This window comes from Syngnathus acus, chromosome 19 (assembly GCF_901709675.1).
Source record: "Syngnathus acus chromosome 19, fSynAcu1.2, whole genome shotgun sequence".
NCBI lineage: Eukaryota > Metazoa > Chordata > Actinopteri > Syngnathiformes > Syngnathidae > Syngnathus > Syngnathus acus.
The window spans coordinates 8331028-8353982 of NC_051103.1; the positions used below are offsets into that span (position 1 = coordinate 8331028).

General features: G+C 42.0%; 1 protein-coding gene across 11 annotated transcripts in view; it reads left to right on the forward strand.

Annotated features, from left to right (window-relative positions):
* Positions 1–22955, forward strand: part of LOC119138644 (RNA binding protein fox-1 homolog 3-like) — a 155487-nt gene that overhangs the window by 88253 nt on the left and 44279 nt on the right. Inside the window, exon 1 of one of the 11 annotated variants that reach the window (XM_037278923.1) lies at positions 7657–8318. The exons of the other annotated variants lie outside the window; for them this stretch is intronic. Coding sequence (XP_037134818.1) covers positions 8193–8318 — 126 coding nt within the window. The 5' untranslated portion in view covers positions 7657–8192. Of the gene's footprint in view, positions 1–7656; positions 8319–22955 lie in introns of those variants that run through there. 11 annotated transcript variants of the gene reach the window in all.

Consider the following 22955-nt stretch of genomic DNA (forward strand, 5'->3'; position numbering starts at 1 on the left):
CTGCTTCTGCTCACTACTCTGTATTAGTATCTCCCTCTGGCTCGCTCCTGTTTTCTCATTATTTCCCAGTCGCACATCCGACTTTTATCCATTTCAATATACCCCCTCAAAAAAAAAGGTGATTAGAACCTTTATTTTATTTTTTTTTACTTTGGAGGTATTCTGTCAGACATCTGAAGGAAAAAAAAACAGCAACTCCAATGTTGTTTGACAAAAGTGGTCGCGGTTGTGATAATGACAACACGAGTTGTTTTTAAAGAAAGCCAAAAAGGTTTTGTTTTGATATCTGATCATTTTTCTTCCTGCTGTCTCTTTCTCCTCCTTGTTGGGAGCTATACGTATCGGCGCTACAAAACCTCCCTGAGATGCTCGCTGCTGACAAAGGCAAAACCAGCCTGCCGCTGGGAAACGTAGTTTCCGTCCACCCGCCTCATTTCCCAAGATGCGCCTGGCCTCAGCTTCTATAAATCAGATCCAACGAAATGCAAATGTTGCTGGCGGGGCACTTTCCTTCTCAAAGAGATAGATAGATAGATTGCTGGATTTTGGAGCAACCTTTTTGAGTTGTGTAATTATTGAAGCATCTTTCATGGTGTCGCAAGTGCCAGTGAGATAGTGATGCATGGCGAGGGAGAATTCCTCTGACAAAGATGAAGTCATACATTGATGAGAAACAAGGAGTGGAGTGATGAGTGTCTTGACGTGCATGGTAGCTTTCTTAGTTGGCTAGCCAATGATGGATGTTTCTTCAACAGATTTAGTGAAAAGCAAGCTTTAGCTGCAGACTGGTCACTGACAGGTCCCTCTGTCCCTGACTGCTCCCCTGCGTGGAGCGCAGGTGTCAGCAAGCACTGGATGAAATACTGCCATGTCAGACCCTCTATTACGCCTCAGCGGAGAGGAAGGAGAAGTACAAGAAAAAAAAAAAAAAAGATGAGGGAGTCACGCACGATCTGTATAGTATTGATTGCTAATCCTTTTTTCTTAAGGCCGAATTCACTTGAATATCACAAAAGTGCAAGAACTGAAGGGGGCACCATTTCATTTACTTGCGGGTGGAACAATGCTTTAAATTCTTCGAGGTTCATTCGATCGGATAAAATAACTATGATATGTTATGCTTAAATTATGAAAATCTTAGAAATTCTCATCTACAACATTACAGTGAGAATATTGCACACATTTAACGGAGAATGTAGAAATTGAGACGTGGGGTATCTTATTTGTACCTAATATAATAATAACAATAATAATCATCAGAATATGTCTAGGAGTTGAGCAATTGAATCAATTTAAATGAAGTCAGAGTTTGCACCAAGTCATTTTAAATGTGTAAACTGGAAAAAAGCAAAGTCTAGTCGACAGTCCGATGGGAAAAGAGAGCAAAACAAAGCAGCACCTCATACTGTGATCAAAGCAGGATAACAAAACAGAACATTTTGCGAGAAAGAAACAATACCATTTAGGAACATTCCAATCTATTTTCATGATACCCAAACACCAGTGACCCCTGGCCTGTGTTTTAGCGTGTGTGTGTGTGTGTGTGTGTGTGTGTGTGTGTGGTAGCGGTCCATTCAAGCCTGAATTAGCACTGTCACCTAAATGATCATAATGAGTCAATTTTACAAGGGGAAGTCTCTTCTACCTATTCTAATCAGCCCTGGACACAGCCACTCTCACACACCCACCCACACACACACACACTGGCTCCCAAATATGCTGCACTGTGAGCAATCCTACGCTAATTACCTTCCAATTAGATTTACTATTATTCCCTAATAACCTGACTGGAGCAGGCTAATCATATGTTTGAGTCATGCTCTAATGCAGTCAGGCCCAGTGTGGGGTCAAACTCAATTTGGTTTAGCGACATGGAAGGAATCTGCTCTTTCATTTGCTTTGCTGGCCCATGCTGAGCCAGACCATAGCAGGCTATAAAAATCAACTTAACGCTAAGCTGTCACTCACTTATGGCCTTTACCATAACGTGTCATTGGAACTGGGGCTTTTCACTGATAGAAAAATATACATATCTATTGTGTTTACCATTTTGTCATGAACTGTACATGCAAATGTGTGAGTTGCTGCAGACAGACAGGTCAGGTAGGTATACCTAACCTACCTTAGTAAGATCCAATGATAGGGCTGTTTTCTGTGTGTGTGTGTGTGTGTGTGTGTTGGAGAGATATATGCCTGATAGCAGACTCACAAGGGGTTGCGACACTTCATCAGCTGGCATAAAGCCTCCAGTCAGCATATGTCGGTAGTGTAGTTGTGATAAGGGTTCTTCTACACACATACGTGCGCACACACACTGCTATCTGCATATTTGATCACATGTATATTTCAGTCGCTTGATTGTATTTGTTTTTATTAACACAGAGCATGTGACAAAAAAGCCATCTATCGATCCCTGCAAAGCCGTTTAAATGTTAATGCTGTTCGTGGTTGATGCACAAAGGAGGTTATGCTGCAGATTTCTTTTTTATTCATTGAAAGGATCAAATGTGTAGCGCAATATCTGCGGGCCGAGCAGTGGCGGTCGGTACCGACACCGGCTGCTGATGCTGGCAAATAGCTGAGAGTGGAGCCCAGCTGCTTTCCGGGCTGATAGGCAGGCACTCGCTCAAGCAGGGTGTGGATGTCTGTGCTAGGGAGAGACTCCCTGGAGAGGCCCACGTTTAGCAGCAGATGCTGTTTTGCATTTTATTCAAGGCGTAGTCAGGGCGGAGCCAAGAGCTTCTGCAGACATACGTAGAAAGGAGCCAATCATTTGACACTCTTTAGTCACGTTGCCTTGTTAGTGGCTTGCTTCAATATTTCCAAACCATATTGACAAAATAAAGCATGGCCCATAGGACTGATTTATGACTTGTGAGAAAATCTCTTAAATATTTAGCAAGAGCAGGAAGAAAGTGGAGCATGAGGGAATCAGTGTTGGCTGCTCAAAGTGAGGTGGGACCATTTTAGGACCAAAGTAAAACATAAAAGTATTGAATGTAAATTGAAAATAGGCACTACAAAATGAATGGCTGATCAGATCAAATGAGGACGGTTAGAAGACAGGGTTTGTTGGTTCTTCATGCCAAGTCTTTGCTTCTTTTCAACAATGGCTCTGCTTCACCTCGCCCAGCAGGGACTGGGCGCTGCTCTCAAAGTCACTTCTCCTGCCGAGACAATCTGGCTGCAAAAAGACTTTGCTCCCTCCCTCCTTCCCTCCCTCACTTAATACGGTTTCACACTCTAGCAATTTTGACTTTACCTGCTCTTTCTGACCTTTTTGCTGTAATAAGGAGTTGCAAATCACAAAGCCGCCTGAATCCTCACAGGGACCTTTTGTCTGTGATGTCACACCTCCCTTTACACTTCCAATAACAAGCACGTGGATCTGCTTAAAGAGCGAAAACTATCAATATTTGAATACCGTCAATGTGACTTTGAAGCCTCAATGTCAGCCATTTGTTAAACCCGAATCTGGTAACGCAGCAAGAAAACATGCTGTATTCATAAAACAACACAAACATCTGCCGTGTTCATATTTTTACGTGTCGCATCTGAGATTTGGGATGTTTTTTATCATACGATAGATAAAAAGAGCCAAAAACGATAAGGCTTATCATTTGCATTATTTGACATCAAGGTGTGACAAGAGATGTTATGCCATACTTTACATTTCACAAGAGACGCTCATCAGCATGCCGTAGATATGACATATTGCATTAATAGCAATAAAATGCATTCGAGGTTACAAAGTAATTGATGGCGGACAGAATGTCCATTAAATGTGCACAAGATAAAATATTTGTCAAAAAAATCCAAATCAATATCATGCATGCACTTTCCAACCTGAATCTAAATATAGCGTGAATTGATAGTACATTGTCGTCCTTTTAAGATTTGTTAGCAAGGTAGAAAATGTCGATGAGAAAGCAGGTTTCGACATAACCTTCTGTTGTCCGCTAGACTCTTATGTTGTTTTTCAAAGGCTCTTCAAATATTCGGGATCATTCACTGCAATAAGAGACTTGCATATGAAATGTTGACACCTGCTCTTGATGTCAAGGATTTCTTGTTATACTTACACACAGGAGACGCAGAAAATGTTTTGCTTTTCATACCACATGTACATTTCAAACCACTTGTTTATTTACAAATACGAGACTGTCCAACCATCCCCAGATTTTAATCTTGGTGAAGAACATGCAGTATGTGTGAATTTTCTAGTTTAGCATTCATGGTTCACGTGTCATTAAATACAATAAAAAATAAAAACAGAATATAATTGGCTTTTTTAAGGTAGACACAAACACTCCATAAAGATTGGTCATCTAAAACACAACAGCAGACTAAGCATGATGGCGGAAGGCACACTAAATATGGTGATGCATGGGCATCAACATACAATATTGGTTGGAAACTGCCAGGCTATGCATTTCATATCCGCCAGGGATGCTTAACAGTGGTGTGATTCAAATCATTTCAAAGTGTGTGGTCTCCAATTAATAACATTGAGCTGCTCCCAACAAAGAAACAGTGCATAGCTCCAGCCACCCTATAAAACAATGATGTGCAATACATTGCTTTTTGTCTAAATTCATTCAGTAAACAACACATATCAACACATGTTGAGCGCAATAGTAAGGCAGATTGGTGGGGGGAGACAGATTGTGATTTAGAAAATATTGTTACATCTTCATATGTACGTATCTGTTCAACTGTGCAGTTTTGTGTGTCTGGGTCATTTCAGTGCACTGTTATAATTGGCACCAGCCTCTCCCAGAACAATTTTCCAGGTGCTGCATAGTATTTCTGAAAGTGATTGAGTCACGGACTGCTAAATTGTTAAAGGAAAGGCCTGATGGACAGCCAACTTGCTCACTGTAGATGAAGTGCCAGAGGGGAAATATCGGAAATGTAGTTAAAGGTAAATTAGTAAAATACTTTATTGACTCTTCCATTTTTGTGGGGGATGTAGTTTGGAGGTTCCATTGTCAAACCATAAAAGAAAAAAAATCTTCCAATATTTTCAGAAGTGCAAAGTCTGAACTCTTCACAGTTTTCATAGGGTGAGGATTCTTGATGGAGAGACCAACTTCTCAATTCAGTCATCAATTATTACTCGGAGCTTGGCCTCCCGCCTCCTGACAAGAATGTGAACCGAAAGCTGTTGAATAGCATATACGTGATCATCGGATAAAAGTACATAAAAGTCATCCAGAATAGAGACACTGATCGTTGATAAATTCCAATGATCAAATGGCAATGTTTTACGTGCAAAACAAGCTGAATGGGTGAAATACTAATTCCATGTACTGTACGCCTTTGAAATGTTAATAATTAAGCACGATTGCATTAGTGGAAGAGGTCTGCGGAAGCCGACTGTGGCGAATTCAAATGTGTGCCTTTGGAATTGAACTGTAATGAGGGGGAAATGCACTTTTTGAGCAAATGATAAAACTGGGGCAAGCCACATCAATTATTAAAGCATATTAAACCTTTGTAGATCCTCTAGGACTGTGCATACTCAACTCTTTATTTTTCCCGTTTTCCGGGTCAGTAAGCCATATATTTACCTGGTGGGACTTATTTGCGACTCCTGCTGCTTTTAGTAGTGGAGGGACTGCCTGGTGGCAAGCCAGTTATGCTGAAAGCAGAAACACTAAAAACGACTGCATGCAAATGAAGAGAGAAGCAGTGAGTTGCTATTAGGCGGGTTCCGTACGTGCGTTCATAGTATTCACGTCATACAAATAGGCGATTTGTGTCTTTTAAATAAGACGACCTAGGATTTAGCTAGGATCGGCTTTTTTCTTACCACATTTTGAGCCGACAAACAGTGACACGGTAAGAACAACCAAAGCATCGAAAACGTACTAGGCATGAACAATTCTTCCTGCTCGGAACTCCGTTTCCACAGCATGCTTCAATGTATCGACTTCAAAGCGCCATTTACAAAGGCAGCTTGGTGTAATCTTTCTGCTTCAACTGCCTGCTCGAATGTTTTGTGGCCAACTGTTTATTGTAGGAGCATCAGAGTGCAGCCCATTGAGTACGCAGGGCGCCTCGCCTGCCTATCCTTCGTGCATTGTGCATTTCTCTGACTTCTGCTGCTTCCTCAATGAGCAGGGCTCAGCACAGGCCACACTCTTTGAATGTTGTTTGAAGTGTTTCGACGCTGTCGTATGTCTTTATAATAGTGTCTTTTCACTATTTCTAGATTGTGTTATGTTTATTTTTAACGACACTCTGGTAGAGGAAAAAAAAGAAGCGCAAGTTAGCTTTGGGGCTGGAACAAATTAATTGCATTCCTATTCATATCTCTGGGAAATAATGCCTTGATATTTGAACATTTCAAGTTAAAAACAAAACATACATTATGGCCAGAAATGTATACACATATACATGTATATTGTAGTATGCAGCTGATTCCAAGTCATTAGCTTTGTATGAATGAAACAATATATTTGTTTCAATGCAACGTGTTTAAACATGAGAAACTAGAGGAGCGCAGCATAGCTGCATTGCTTTTATTTTCCCTTCCATCATTCGATTCCCGGCGTGGCTTGTGCTGTGCGGCACAACCCCTCAACACAGGAGGTGTGTAAAAGACAGACGCAATCATTTGGCCTGTGTCATAGTGCACCGATCAACAGTCGTAACATCAAATTATAGATCAACTATTGCTTGCTTTCACCGAGGTCCCACAGGTGGACGGAATGTTGCAAGGACGAGGAGGGGGAGAGCGTGAGTGAGTGAGTGAGTGAGTGAGTGAGTGAGTGAGTGAGTGAGTGAGTGAGTGAGGGAGTGAGGGAGTGAGGGAGTGGGGGGCTGTGTATCCTACAACCGTATATCTCATTATTCAGCCATTAGCGCTTTTCTTTCTGGGGAAATGCCTCGCTTAAAGGAAAATATCCTCTCCACAACTGGGCTATAAATTAAATTAAGCCGTTGCATTAGAGCTGTAATGCGTGCGTGAGTGTGTCTTTCTCATTCATAATTGTTTCAGAAATGCCTTCATTTGGAGAGATGGGTGTTATGCCACATCATTGCGAGAATAGTTCAAGGAAAAGAGAGAAAGAAAAGTGAAGCAATCTTCTTGTTTTGATTGAACAAAGCCTATATAAGCAGCCGCTTGCAAAGTGCTCTTGTAGCATTGACAGCGTCTTAATCCTGTTGTAACTAAATTGATTTACAGGCGCAATCATGTATTTTGGATTAAATGCATTGAATAGTTTATAGATTTGTTTTCTCCTTTTGTGCACATGTATAGGTACTTTTGAGGTAGCATTTTTATTTAGAAAAGAGTTGTAGGGATAGGCTTAATAAACTAGTACGTTGTAGAAAATAATTGCAGACCTTATTATCGATTAGGGGTGCCTTGTAGCAAATTTGGCATCATGGAATCTATGACTTAGCCGCAACCACTGCTGATACTGTTAATACAGTCAAAAAAATAACCACAAAATAGATGAAATATATAATATATAAGTTCTCTTGAAGTGTGGTGCCGAGGTGTGGCAAAAAATAAACCTGTTCAAAACCAGGTCAAAATAAAAGATGCTTTAAATCTAACAATCCTGCAGAGTCACATATATGTATATATGGGTGTGTATGAATATCTATATGTATATATTCCCCCCCGCACACAAACAAACAAACCCTCCCAACCAACCCCATCGTCTTTTATTCAATCTCCATCTCTTAAGGACCTCCCAAGCCTCCTTTGCCCCGCCTCGTCCGACTCCCTCCTCCCTTCTCCTGCTTCACGGTGTTTCTCGTTTCTGTCTCAACCCTCTCTCCCTCTCTTCCCCATTTGCATGCCCCGGCTTCGCTACCTTTCTCTCAAAGTAAACAGAGGAGAGGAGAGAAGAATAGAAGCAGAAGCATCACTTTGCTCGCACTTCCCACGACTTCCCTTCCCGTGAAAACACTTTTACGCAGCGCTCTCCATCGCTTGGAGTTTCGTCTCTGTGTGTGGGTGTGTGTGTGTGTGTGTGTGTGTGTGTGTGTGTGTGTGGGTGGGCATCCCTCGTCTGCATCCGCTGAAGTAGTAAGTGTCTGCCTGCGCATCGCTGCCGCTGAAAGAAAGCCAGAAGGGAGGGGACAACAAGTAGAGAGAGAGAGAGGTTGAGAGGTGAGAGGACAGACAGAGTGGTGCATCTGCAAGAAAGAGGTGTAAATAGTCCGTCTCTATGAGAAAGGGGTCCCGTCTTCACATGCTGTGCTCTATGGCAAACTCTGGCTGTGTTCTGCTGTCCGGGACCGGAATGTTACCCCATTCTCTGCAATGCCCCCCTGCCTTCCTCTACCTGCCCCAGGTAAGAGTCAGCCAGAGCATATTCTCCAAACTGTACAATAGCAGCGTTATCCTTTCATTCACTTGTTTTTCACTTTTTTAACTTCTGTGTCAAAAATGAGCCACAGCTTAATAATCCTAAATTTAATGATGCTCATTTTTGTCGATATTTAAATGACTCAAACAAGTTTTTGCGTATAATTTTGATGTCACATTATGTCCGAGAAAAGCAACGTAATAGAAAATGATCAATTTAGCCTTGATCCAAACTAGTGTTAGTCTGACTTTGCTCGTTGTTTTCGTACTTTCCTCATACGTCTCCAGCTTGGTTTCAACTTTACGGCAGTGTGTGTTGTGCATGAGTGGGAGAGAAAATGTGTGCGCGTGTGTGTGTGCACGCTTGAGCATGTGTGAATGTTCATTGGGCAGCAGGACAGTGACAGATGTCGGCTCGGAACTGAATTAGACAATAGAAGCAAATGACTACTGGCGCACTTCTTGAAGTGGCCCCACTCAGATGGCTGTGTTTCTATTAACTGTGCCTCATTTCCTCAGTTATCACTCTGTGGGCTTCGCTCAGTTTGCCTATGCTGTAAAAGTATTCAATTGACTCTACATTGGTCAATTACCAGGCCGCATCTCAGCCTCTTGAGTGTGTATTTTTATTTATTTTACTGCTGGCACATGTGCACTAGTGGCAAGCATTTTTTTTTTCTTTCCTCGAGACAGTTTGTTATTGCAGGCATATAAAATATGATAAGACTGGAGAGAGATGCCATATAAAATATGATGGGGCTGCAGTGAGCTAACCTGCCACGTCCAGCCTCCAAATAGCTGCCACACATCACCTTTACGGGACGGCCCAGAACCACCCGCCTGCTGGCGGCACGCACCATCCGCGCACAAACAGGGGTTACATGCACACATAACTCACAGAACATGCACCAGCTGGGATGCACACACATACAGAACTTAAGCCCTCGGTTCTATGTGAGGACACACACAATGAGTCCTCTGGGAAACAGTCTGTTAGTCCCTCGCTGTGTGTGTTTGTTCATTTATTTGCTTACAGGAGTTTCCAGTTTTTTTATTTGAAAAATCTCTGCTTAAAAGGTGATTAAAAATGTTATGAAATTTGCGTCATTTAAAAAAAAAAAAAAATCTCTGCTTTTTTTTTTTGTAGTTGTTTTTAATGAAGCCATCAAAAGTGTCTTTGTCAATGTGACCTGAATGAGTTGTGCAATTCTTTCTGCCTGTTTGACATCACTGCAGCACTTTGGGATGCAACCAAAATGTTGTGCCTATTTTGTGCATTTCATCACAAGACTTCTATGATTTGCAAGCATTCTCAATCGGGTACCTTTGCAAAATATACGGAATGACTCGCACATGCCAGGCAACAACTGATACTTGCAATTAGAGTTGATGGATGTTGGTGTTTTTAATTGTAGTTTGAATGAATGTTCCCCGCAAAGCGCAAACTACCTTTCCTTTTGCCTGGCTTTTCTGTGTATTTGCTTCTAAATGAGATCCCACGCTTCATGTGCCCTCTCATCTATCCATCCATTTGGAGACAACATGGATCACGGCTAAACATCCCTGCACTCTAAAACATTCATCTCCTCCCTGTCTGTGTATTGAATTTCCATTCTCGCTCTGTTCTTCAATCCTTCTCTTTGTATTGCTCTCTCTCTCTTTTCCCAAGACGACGGCTTGGGGAGGGGGAAAAAAAAAAAAAGTCCTCGTAAGTCAATACGATGTGCTAAATCTGCTTGTGCAAGCTCCCTTGCTCTCCCCAGGGAGGGAGGGAGGGAGGTAGTTGTTGAAGGGAGGAAGCTTTACCAAGGCGCACCTAATAGTTAAACACTTCCTTTGTGGTGGTCAGAAGACGCGGAGTATTGTGGTGTAAGAGCCCGCCCGCCACTTGCCGCACTCTCTGCTTTTCTGCGCTCGTGTCACCATGGTCTTTGTTCTTGCTTTTTCGGCCTCGGTGCGGTGCTTGTGTTGTGTGCAGCAACATTTTTTTTTTTTTTGTCTGTGGAAATGATTTGCCAATAAATAGTAGTTAATACTAAATCATTCCCAGCTCATTTTCTTTCTCATCCATGTGATTTCTTTTTTTTTTTTCTTGGATTGTAATTATTGCAGGGAGATGGAATTCACCATCACACTCGCATCACTTTACCTCGAACATAACAGCTTACCGATTAAGTAATTAAATGAGGGGTTTCAAATTACACGGAGTACTATGTGCAGATTGTATATGAGGCATTAAACAAGAGGAGGAACCTTGGATGCTTCTGGAGAGTAGACAAGATATCACTTTTCTAGTCAGGCGTCAAGTGTTTTATAATTTCGCCGTAATTGTTATTGATTGACAAATTCTTGTTTTGAATCCAATCCAATCGGTGCGTCACTTACCCTGTGCTTACACATTTGATTCAATTTGTAAAGTATTAAATAAGCACCTAGAAAAGTCATAATGTCTCATCACTGGTGAGTTTTTTTTTTCTTTCTTTCTTTTTTTGAACAATTGATTAGACCGTCTTCCTCCCACACCACCAGGGCATTTTCTGAGGAATGTCTAGCTCCGCTTCCGCCATCCACTTTCTTGTACAAGTTTGCTAAGCCTTGATAAGCTCACCTACTCTCAGGCCAAGTTCATATTCCTCATGCTTTACATCTCTCAAAGTTACTGCTGAATCCTTAATGTCATTCTTTTTTTTCTTTTTCTCCACCACACGGCGGCCACGCACACATTCCCCAACAGACAGCGTGTGCTGCCTCTCATTAGCTGTTCTCACCCGTGTGCCAATTTATATAACACGAAGGATGTAATTGGCCTCGGCAGAGGTCTTTGTTTTTCTTTCCTCTTCAGTCTCCTCTTCCATCCTCTTGACTTTTCTTTCTTGTTCGTTCTTCATTTCCATGCGTCCTTTCTTCTTCGTCTGCCTTTCGATTATATACATAGAATGGGAGATGTACATTTGACCTTGAAGTAGAACTAAGAGAGAAGTACCGTAATCATTTGAGCGTTAAGGTAAGCGGACCGTCCGCAATGAATTCTTCCTTATCTCTGCCGTGGCTTTCTGCGATGGTGAACGATCTTCATCCCTTTGAGGCTTTCTGGAGGTCAGCATTCTGCTGTTATGAAATAAAAAGTAAAAGCCCCCCCAAAAAACACCAACCACCTTTAGTATCTCTCTGCTGAGTTACAATGACAGGCTCCTTGAAATGATAGGCTGCAACTGGGATATTTGTGTCTCATAAATCCGCCACGGTTCCATTGGTATTTACGGCCGTTCCGTCAGGTGCGGATGTCCAAAGCGTTGAGGAACAAAAAAAAAAAAACATGGCGGAGACAAAGCCGAGCCTCAACCCCCACATCCACCATCCTGTCAGCATCCCAAACCATCTGTTACACTCATCCACCCACCGAGGAAATGTTTTCCTCCACTCCAAGCTAAAGTTGGAATCTGTTCACCTGGCATGACCTCCGTTGTTCCATAGGATAGCTTTTGGTATTGAATTCACGAAATATATATCGAAAACAGGCTTAAGCGCTCTGTCCTTGTATGTCGTTTGCCGAGGAGCGTCAAGATGCATTTTTGTTGTCTCCGAAACAATATCGCTTGCCAATGGGGAAAAAAATGCCCCTGCCGTCACAAAGCATGGCCATCCAAATGAAACATTTTTCAATTTGGGCATGTTTGCCGTCGCAGCACTGCACTTTGCTGAGGAGAGTATAAAGCCTTTTTCGCACTGCACTTGATGTAGGGTGCCCGAATGCCAGCTCAGGTGTTGACGTATTTTTTGTACTGATTGATAATGTACTGAACAGGTTTTCCAAAAGTCACTCCCCCACTGTTTCTTTGCAAGTACCTTGTGTCTGTCGTAAGAGCATCACCCTCCCTCCCTTCAGGCCCAACGTTTTTCAATTAGCGCAATAGCGTGGCAACGGCAGACGGCCACTTTGTGGTCTGTCCTCGCGCTGCCGCAGCACAAATGTGGGTGTGTTGGTCAATGGCGCGCTGCACTCTGCCAAGTGTTGTTTGAAAAGGCCTTAGGAATCCATATTTGCATTATTTTGATCTCAATATTTTTTGTTAGCATGCACAACCATCCAAATAAAAGTCTCTTACGGTCTCTGTCATGAATAAAATGTTGGCGGCCCTTTACAGAGAAGAATTTGGTGGTTTAAAAAAATGGCCCATTCACTGTGACTCACAGCAACTAAATTAGCGGCGAGTAAAATGAAATTATACAATTAGAACTTGGGGGAAACACAGAGACAGGAGAAAAATAGAAGGAAGAGGTCACAGTTTGAGAAAGCAAAGGTTTCAGGTATTGTCTCAGATAAAGGTCTCTGAACAGGTGGATAGCTTTGCTGTTAAAGGTTATCCAGACAAGCTATCTTGTTAGTGTAGCATGGAGATGACAGCATACAGTCGAGAGAAGGGTCATTAGGTCAAAGGTTGCAACCTCTAACGCTTCTAGGGACGACCCTGTTGTCATTTGGTTCAGGTTGCAATTGTCTAAAGTACTCTTCTTTTTTCTTTTTTTTTTAAGCTGACTGACACGAGTAGAAATAAACTGACTGTTTTTGTCAGTTGATGTTTATAGCAAAAATATGTTTTGCATAAAGAAGTCCCTTTTCAAAGTTTGGATTCCTGCGCTAATTGTTGTCATGTCATAGGTAAGGACAGAAAAGTGTAATTACTCATTTCTATTTTTGTCTACTTGCACATATTGCACACCTCATTAAAAGACGGAAATGTTTATCTAAGTAAATTGGTGAAGAGATATAATGATAATGAAAATGTCATAACTAAGCGTCAAAAGTTTTCATTTCCAAATATTTCATTGAGTGGCTTAATTAGGACTGTTTCTTCCTGACACTTTTTGGTTTTGTTTTGCCCAGAGAACTCTTTGCTCCAGCACCCACACCTTTAGATGCATGACAGATTTATACACATATTCAAGCCTAATCAAGCATGTCCTTTTACCACCTCCTCTCTTAATTATCACTAATTATGGCCATTAACAGAGGACTAAGAGGTACATTGAATAGGGAGTGGAAGATAAATATTGATGTTAATCGACAGAGAGGGTTTAAAGGGGGTTGCCCCCCCCAGCAATGTATTTGATTGGTTCCCATTAACCCTCATTTGCATCTGTGAGGTATATGTGATCCATACGAAGTTGGACTGCTTGGGTTGTTGGCGTGAGGTGTCAAGACAGTCCGAGATTTGACATATCGAGTAGAAATGATGCGTGGGCCTGCTTGACTAATGTTGTATGGTTAGATGGGAGGCAAGACAACAACTCCTGTCCTGAGGGTTATCCACGAAACCTGACTTTCACTCTCTAGCTGGAAAGATTGATGGGAAGGCATTGTACCAAATCATATTTCCAAAAGATACCAAAGTTGATGCTTTAGGGGAAAGCTTTTTCAAATTAGAGATTGGGAGAACTCTCAGTCGGATGTGGACGAAAGGATATAAGAAGACTTGCTTGGATTTAAAAAGACAAAGACAGCAGGAAGAAAATACAAGAATGAACTCGGCAACCTGGATTGTTCAAACCAGAGGACATTGCTGACAGAAAGATGTTCATTGGAAAGAAAATGGACATAAAACTTGACAAACCCAATAACTTCTGAATACTTGCCAAACAAGCATGTTGGAGTATTTTACCATGATCCTGCAGGGTTAGGTTTTTTTTTCTCTTTCTTTTTTTTATGACGCATAAAGCTTGATATGGGGATTTATGTGCTTTGTAAAGCAATTCCTCTTTTTATGACTTTCACAGTGGTATAAAATGTCAGACTACCTCTGGCAATGAAAGGAACACCGCACTACCACACAAAGGTTCACGGGTACAAAGGTTGATGATAATTGCAAACCTAAAGAAACTTGCAGGCATATTCTGAGAAAGTAATTGGGTGGCTAATGTTAGGTGCATTTCTAGGGAGGGTTGCGTGGTCCAATTAAATGTATTAAATCATCTCCCCCAACTCGAAAGTGGGACTCCATTGGGTTGTAATCTCTGACCCCCTTCATAGCATGGATGATATACATCGCAACTATTGGTCAGGGTATCTATTATGAATGAGAAGCACACCTTGCTGCTAGCATTTGTAATTGATGGACTGGACCCAGGGCGCAGACATGCGCACTTGGCTAGGGATCACTACAATCAGTCATGTTTGGAGCTATAGCATAGCATATATCGCCTGCACATTTAGCAGGGTGTGTTCCATTTGTAATTTGGACCAGTAAGGAGTTTGGGAACTGTAGATCATCCAGATTTTATAATGGAGAAAGCTTGTGGAGTCGTTCTCTACTAGAATTTAGATCAGCTAAAAGCAAGTTGAAGTTGTAGCGCAACACCATTTACCCATGAACAATAGATGAATCCGAACAAGATTTTTTATAGTGACAGAAGTACGTAAGAATGGAGGGCTTAACATAAGCACTGATGAGAAATCTTCTTATTCATTTTGATTCCTTCCATCGCTTTGTCACTTTGCTTTAATCCACTCGTTGATCTATTTCCTATGATGGACAAATGGGTTGATTGAATTCTTGAGTGTCTACTTCAACTCTTAAGCCATGTGAGCTTTGGCCAAGCCAGTAAGGCCTCTTTGTCTGTTCTTATGACCCCAACAAGGTGATGACCTGTGACCTCTGGTCTGAAAAGAAGTCATCGGGGCAGGTTATTGATGGCGGTCGGTCGGCCATGAATAGAAATCCAATCAAGATTAGCAGCACTCTTTGATTGAGGTGCTTCCTCTTTGTGGCTCTACTGTATTTCGAAGCTTTGTCTTGAATCTTTTAACAGAGGTTTCCTAAGGTCTGGTTTCATGCTCTTACCTCACCTGATCTTTTTAGTTTTTACTTACCAATATCAAAAAGATTACACCTATGCCTTCTAAAATGCAATGACAGGAAGATGTGATCAGAAAAGTAAATAAATGAAGCAAATATATTCTTTCATGCTGCCACTGATCTATATTTTGATGGCTCCATTAAAAAAAAAACAGACCATCTTATTAGACTTGGGAATTTTACCTCATCCTTTGGACATACTGATGTGTGAAATGGATTCTATACCAGACTTCCATATAAACTGAACAGCATGACAATCTCATTAAAAGTAAGGAAAAGTACTAAAGTGCTTGCGCAATGACAGACAAATGCAACCATCTCGAGTGAATCCGTTGTTGTTGTTGTGACGAGGCAATGCACTGGGTATAGGAACTATTTCGGTTGATATAACTAATATAGCTTGAAGTTTCATATGGAGACACATGGAGACCAGAGAGAAAGAGAGAAACCAAGTGAGGCGACGGGCATATGCATGCGCTGCAAGAGATCAATGGAGAGATACCCAGTAGTTGAAAGAGCATGTCTCCCTATGCCGTAATTCACATGTATAATTTATCTGGCACAACATGGAAAAGAAGTGTGAGCCAGAGCGCACTTCAGAAGAAAAATAACGTGTTCTTCTTCTTGCCAGGAGGGTGGAGAGATGTGTGAGGTGACAAAATGGGAGTGGGAATCACAAGAGCCATTTTATGGGCTAAAAGATGCTCTGAACACAAAGACAGAGAACACAAGAAAAAAGATGGCAATCCGAAAATGATTGAGCATGGTCTGAATTTGGTCAACTTATACAGAGAGGGTATGCAATATTGTGGTCACATTTCAAGCAGTATGATGTCCAGAGTGTTCAAGTGCTCTACATTGATGTCACAGTTGTTGCTGTGAATGGATTCAAATGGTGTTTGTTCTATACGTGTTGCGTCGTCCGCTAAGTGGTAAAAGAACAGCATGAAAACACGCTGCCTTTTGATGATGGAAGCGCTCTTATTTGAAGTATACGCTGAGAACATGCTCGATGATGCAGGCTGTTGATGTGGTCCACTGTGTACCCACCCGTTTGCTCAGCTAAAGTTGTACAAGATCTTAAAGAAAAACCTATCAATTATGAATGTTTATAAGCCTTGAATTGCTGCCTTTCATCTTTGTTTCTTCTCTTGTCTCTGTCTAATGGTATTTTTAATTTGCAATTGGAAGGTTGCAAGTTTGAGCGCATATTTGCCAGTTCAAGCAAGTCTGGGGTGCCAGAGTGCCCCCCCCCCCCCCTCCTTCTAGCTCTACCTGTGGTTCATTAGTCTACCTAATCTCAGGCTAGGTTATGTATAATACCAAAATAAATATAATAGCTTGTATTGTGTTGTATAGTTTTGAATGTGTTGATAATGAAAATGTCCTGAAAGTCATAAGTTGATCAGTTTTGCCCATTTCTGGTGCAGCACACACACACACACACACACACACACACACACAATTACACCTCCTCCCACTTTCTGACTGTCTAATACTATTTTTGCTATGGACCCTGATCTCTGGGTTGTCCATGAAATCATATGATTTTATTTCTCTTAATTGCAACACTCTCCAATAACTACGAGGAGGTCATTTGCATTCATCACCTACTGGTTACCAAAGCGTTGCTGTTGCTGTACATGTTGGAAAGGGCAAGCATGTGCAAAAGCATTTTGACATCAATGTGTGTCATATGAAAGCAAGCATATTGCTTCTTCTCTTTCAGTCACATGAATAGAAGTGGTAAGAATGAAGCAATATCTGGAGGCTGTTGTAATTAGGGCCAATTCAATTGGACTCTGATACTTCATTATCCGGCTGCCAACAACAGCAACGATTAATAGCCATATTTCCCCTCTCCATTTGGTTTTTGCACTCATTAATGGTGTGGAATGAATGGAAATGGCTCTGAGTGGCCTCACTCACTGCTAGAGGCCAGCTTCAGCTTCAGCATCAGCATCAGCATCAGCATCAGCATCAGCATTAGCATCAGCATTAGCGCCGCATGCTCTGTAGGAGTGCATACGCATGTTCCCGCGTCTGTTTGCAAACTAAGCCCCTGAAGCATCAAGTGTTTTTATGATACTTCCCACATAAAACGTGTTGCAGACCAGCATATAAACAGACATTTTCAAATGAGATTGATTTCAAAGTCATTGGCACCGGTTTCATAGGTTGTGCTCAAACAATAATGCTCAGTTTGATTGGCACTGTTCACATACCATTGGGGAAAAAAACAACGCAGTTCTATCTAACCCGAACACCACAGATTCCGACTTGACGTGAGTGTGAATCCAAAACGGAATCCTCGCTATAACGAATGCTGAAAGAAGAAGAGGGGGACGGAGAGTGAAAGAGACGGAGGTGAGCAGGAGACGAATGAGGTGAAATGTGAGTGGCGATATTAGAGGAATGGCTCATAGTGGCGTCTCTACAAGCTTACTGCCTCTCAGCAGTGTTAGTGTGCTACTCCCCATGGCCCACTGGTGACATGGCATTTAATAGACTCCATGCTGTGAAACAAACTACCTCAATTAATTCCTCCGACTCTGGCCCTGGCCTTTCTCTCACTCTCAAACCCTGGGGTACGTGTGAGTGTGTGATTTAAGCCATCTTTGTTTCCGTCCTTTTGTCTCCCCACGGGCTGTGGTAAAAGAAGCCCAACATGATCTACTTTTATTCATGATCGCATCGATTTGCATTTCTTTTTTTCTTCAGGTGTTATTTGAAGGGGAACTGCACAATATGTACCGTGGCCACCGCAGTGTTGTTGAGAATGATGGGAGTAATTGCTTCTTGCTCTCTGTGTCCGATAAATACCAAAGAGAAGAAAGGGAGAACTTTTTGGTACATAAGTGGTTACAGGCCACACATCATCCACAATAAGAACTTTTATTCTCCTAGACTTAAGATTGGAATTTTGCCGCCATCTTCAACTTTTTAATAACTGTACGAGCATTTTTTCAACATTCCTAACTTCCGTACAAAGTAAGATCACCGCCTTTAGTATTAAATAAATAAAAAAGAATGTTTTGTTTTTAGTTTATCTTGTCAAACTTGTCAGAAATGCTGCGTCAAAAGTGACAGCTCATCACATCAAGTTTATAACTGTCAAAAAAGTTCCATTTGAATTTTCTCAAACAAATATCACACTTGATGATAAGCCAGCCCACTGTTGATTTCTGAAAAAACGGATTCATGACTTTAACCCGGCAACATCCAACCACTGAGACCCAGACAGAGGTTAACCTCACAGTCCAGTTCACAGTCCCCGTAAAAAGCTGAGCATAAAGTGAAAATGTTAAAGAGTGTGACACTCGCCAAATGCCACGGAAGGAGCGGCAGCCGTTATATCATCAGCCCGTCGTCACTCAGTGACACTTTAACGACTCGGAGCCACGTCCGTCTCTATATACTCCCTTTGCGTGCTTGATGTGTAGACTGGCGCCGCTGTAAATAAGGCAGGTCCAGTCGGTGGGGCTGACTGCAAGTATTTCTTCCCCTCTCACCATGCAGTGATGGCTTCATTAAAGAGAAAGTGCCTGCCAGTGCTAGCCCCTGGCCGGCCGACTAGGCCGGCCGAGGGCTAATCACCAGGCTGACCTTGGCTTGATCCCGGACAGTGGAGAGCGTTTGACGCTCTTTTCATATGCTGTGTTGATTTGACAACACTGGAATAGAAATATAGTTACGTATGCTTAATAATTCACTCACTAATCCAGTATATTGTCAAAATGTTGCTTTGATAAGAAATGGATTTTTCTGGAGGAGTAAGGAATAAATGTGCTTAGCAAGTTTCTCTTTTTTATCTTTCAGCAACATTTGAAAGAAATACATTGAAGAGCCAGTTCTGTCAGAATTATTCATCAAAAATGTTCATATCCTGATTGAATTAAATACATACAAGTGATCCTTTTATCCTGATTGAATTAAAAACAGGAAAGTTATCATTTTTACATCTGAGTATTTACGTACTGGTGGGAAAAGGTTATGTCAAGTTCTCGGTGGCTCAAGGGGAAAGTTCATAAAGCCCATCTCACTTTTTTCTTTCTCTTCTTTATCAATTATTCACAAACGACATCAGCAACTTGCATACTCTGCCTTTGTTACATCTTTTGTATTTTTGCGAGTCAGTCTTGGATAGTTTTGTATTTTGATCAAACTTTTATAAAAGCAATAGTCATTAATAACGTTGGTGAAGGTAAAGCAAAATGGTTACTTTCAATACACACGCACAGGTGTGTTGGCAAATGGAGTTCAGGTCAAAGAGGAGCACGCTTTTAGCGAGACACACGCACAGTGGCCTCAAATGAATCGGTTGACTCTTCCTTCCTTCCCTCCTCGGCCGTCTTTCTCCTTCACTTGAAGTCAAGTGGCATTTCCATTTTAAAATTGCCTCCCGGCCCATTGTGAATAGAATCGAATTACACTGAAAAGCACTGATTGATTCTCTCAGAACACAATGGTTTTTATGGCGTAGACCCGCTGGCCTCTTCTCTCTCGGCCGCCTATTGAATTCAGTCAGCGTGCCCATTAGAGTGGTTTCACACTGGCTCAATGGGAGGGAGGGAGCGAGGAGCGAGTGTAAATACGTGCGTGCGTGCGTGCGTTGCGTGGATGTGTGCAAGCCACTGTAAAACCACCTCAAAGGCATTTCCTAGCCTCTCAAATGTTGGATGGAGTCTGTTGCAAATGTGAATCGAACAACACGTACATGTTAGCTCTACATGGATCATCTCTTTGATTTGTCCTACTTTCCCGTCCGTGTATTTTCGTATCGCTATAAATCAACTTCAAATTGCACTCGTTCCTGTGGCTGGGGATTTCCTCAGCTTGCACACACTGATTGGGAAAGCGATGGGCTTTTAATCATAATAATAATCCAGATAATAAATAACATAATAATAGAATAATAACGATTTGAATCAAGTACAATCATTATGATTCAAATAATAACAAAATAACGACATCATACAAATGAAAGCATCCTAACGATAGTGCTGCTCTTCATTTGTCAGAGCAACAAGAAAATGAAGCGCTGCCTTACTTGTTAAGCTGTTGAAAAGCTGCCCTAAAACCAAACTTGACTTGATTAGATGAGCTCCTTAAAAGCCTCGCTCAAGGAAGCCTGTTGGCCCGCATGAAATCCACTCGGGATAATGAATGTTTGATTTGTGACACCGGCGTCATAGCACTTAGAAATGGTGGAGTGTTTTCTCCTTAAACACACTAATTTGCCCATTTATTGAACAAATTAGTGCCTCTGACAAAAAACTCACTGTCCAAGCCCGTAATTTAGTCATTTATCCGTTCACCCGGTTATACCATTTTGGTTAAATGGCCACATGCTCACACCAATAGAAAAACACCCTCGCCGCATTTATTTATGTAGGTGGTGATTGCTTTTAATGCAGATGTATAGAAAAGAGAAGTACTTGTCCAAAAGTCCCTTTGCTGACTCTAATGTATTGAAACACCCTAAAGGTAGGAATGAAAACCAAAATGCACTTCCAACATCAATGTGTATGTTCCGTATGTTGAAGCTTTATACGGAGGCATGTCAGGACAAGGACAGAAAAAGAATTGCCGCTCGCCGCTGTTGTCCCCAGCGATTAGTTTTGCTCTTGGCGACTTTTGCTCGCCACAACATTAACTCTCTCCATCCTTCAACCTCTTGGCCTTCTCAGCCACACAACATGGGTTAATGGTGTGAAGCCTGAAGTGTTTTAATTTGGCCAACCATAGAAATAAAGTCCATTTTCCACATCAAGGAGTTTACAGGCTGGATTTTTTTTTTTCCCCCTTAGATAGAGTGACAGCGGAAACTAACCAGGGTGGACCTTTACAATGTGTGTGCAACATGGCCGTGCACTCCCAGACTAACACCGCAGAATACACTTGAATATTTAACCAGCTCAGTGGCCTAGTGGTAGAGTGTCCGCCCTGAGACTGGAAGGTTGTGGGTTCAAACCCCGGCCGGGTCATACCAAAGACTATAAAAATGGGACCCATTTCCTCCCTGCTTGGCACTCAGCATTAAGGGTTGGAATTGGGGGGTTAGATCACCAACTGATTCCCGAGCGCGGCACCGCTGCTGCTCACTGCTCCCCTCTCCCCCAGGGGATGGATTAAAATCACACGGGGATGGGTTAAATGCAGAGGACAAATTTCACCACACCCAGATGTGTGTGTGACGATCATTGGAACTTTAACTTTAACTTTAATATTCGAGTGAGGTGGAAAATGGTGAATTGGACATGAGGTAGTGTTGATGTAGAGAATTTTGTTAAGTAATAAGTGAAAAATGTTCAGCGCTGAATAATTGATCACCCCCCCCTGCCCCTCATCCTCGGCACACTCCCTCCCTCCCTCCCTCATTTGCACTCATACATGTTGATGAAGTGTCACGTCTCTGCTTAGCAGTGGAGGAAAGTCCCTCAATCCTCACACACACACACACACACACACAATGTATATTGGCATGATAGGGCCCAGTGAAGCTCATTAAGATTTATGGTGAAGTATAGTGGAGGAGGAGGACTGCCGCACCTACTGTGTGGAAATGGAAGCTTTGCACTTTTATTGAGGTTGATCACGAAACTAGTTTGATTTTCCTGTGATCCTGTTGAGACGGATGCTTTTGTTTCCCCAAAGCTCATAAAAAAAGGCAAAAGTGTTCCTCTTATTTCTGTTTTATTCATCATGTCTTCCCACAACATGTCGCTTAAGTGCACAGCAGTTGCCTTCTGCTTCTTTTCCCGCGTGATTCCTTTTGAACCTTTGTTTTTGGGCTGTACATATTTCTGTCGTGCATTGCATTTGCATGACGGATCAAAATGTAATGGAATGTAAGTTTTAATTTTCCCTTTTTTCCCTTTGACTATTTTGTGTTTTCCCCGTGAAGGCGCTTTTAATAAAGTTGTCTTTCATTTGCTCCAGGTGTCATGTCGTTTCACAGCCCGGTGCTTTTATTTAATCTCTTATTCATGATAGTCATGTTCGCTACCTTCTCCTCGACGTGTCCTGGCAGACCTGTCAATGTGTAGCAAAGAGCATATACAGTACATACAGTCCGATGATGAATGGTGTCGAGAAGGGGGGAGTGGCAGCTCACTATGTTTTCTTTATCTAGAAAATGAATAGCGCAACATTTGATGTTGGGACGGACTATTTCGAACCCAAATCAGATTGACGGAAATAGTCATCTTCCGAGCTTCCACGTCGTAAAATCTTTGGACAATTCGACCGTGGGTTGAAAAAGAAAGTGGTTTTAACAGCAGCATCTGGCATGGCATGCTTGTGGTCAGCAGGAGCAGATTGCTATACGTTGGCCCCTGTTGACCCTGCCACCCGGCAGTCCAGCTCTCCGATAAATGGGCAATCACGCCGACTGCAATTTCGTGACAACAATCCCCCGTTCATTTTTCACCTCGGCCAATTTTCATTTGAGTGTTTTGAGGCAAACTTGACCGTTTCCCCTTTTGACTCACTCATTGAAATATTCTATTATTTCTTCCTTTTTTATGTTGTTGTTGAAATATCCCATCGACTCTTTTGCTGCCAAAACAATCCTAGTGTCTGCCAGCTTGGGTTATTGTTGTTATCGGTCATTCTCTAAAAAATGGCTGTGGTCTCCACATCACCCCACGCCAATAGGATAAGGTTAGTCGTGGGTTGGTGGGGGCGGCAAAGTTTAACAAAGCAGAGTTTCCTTTTTCATGACTACCTGGTGGTGGGGGCGGCAAAGTTTAACAAAGCATAGTTTC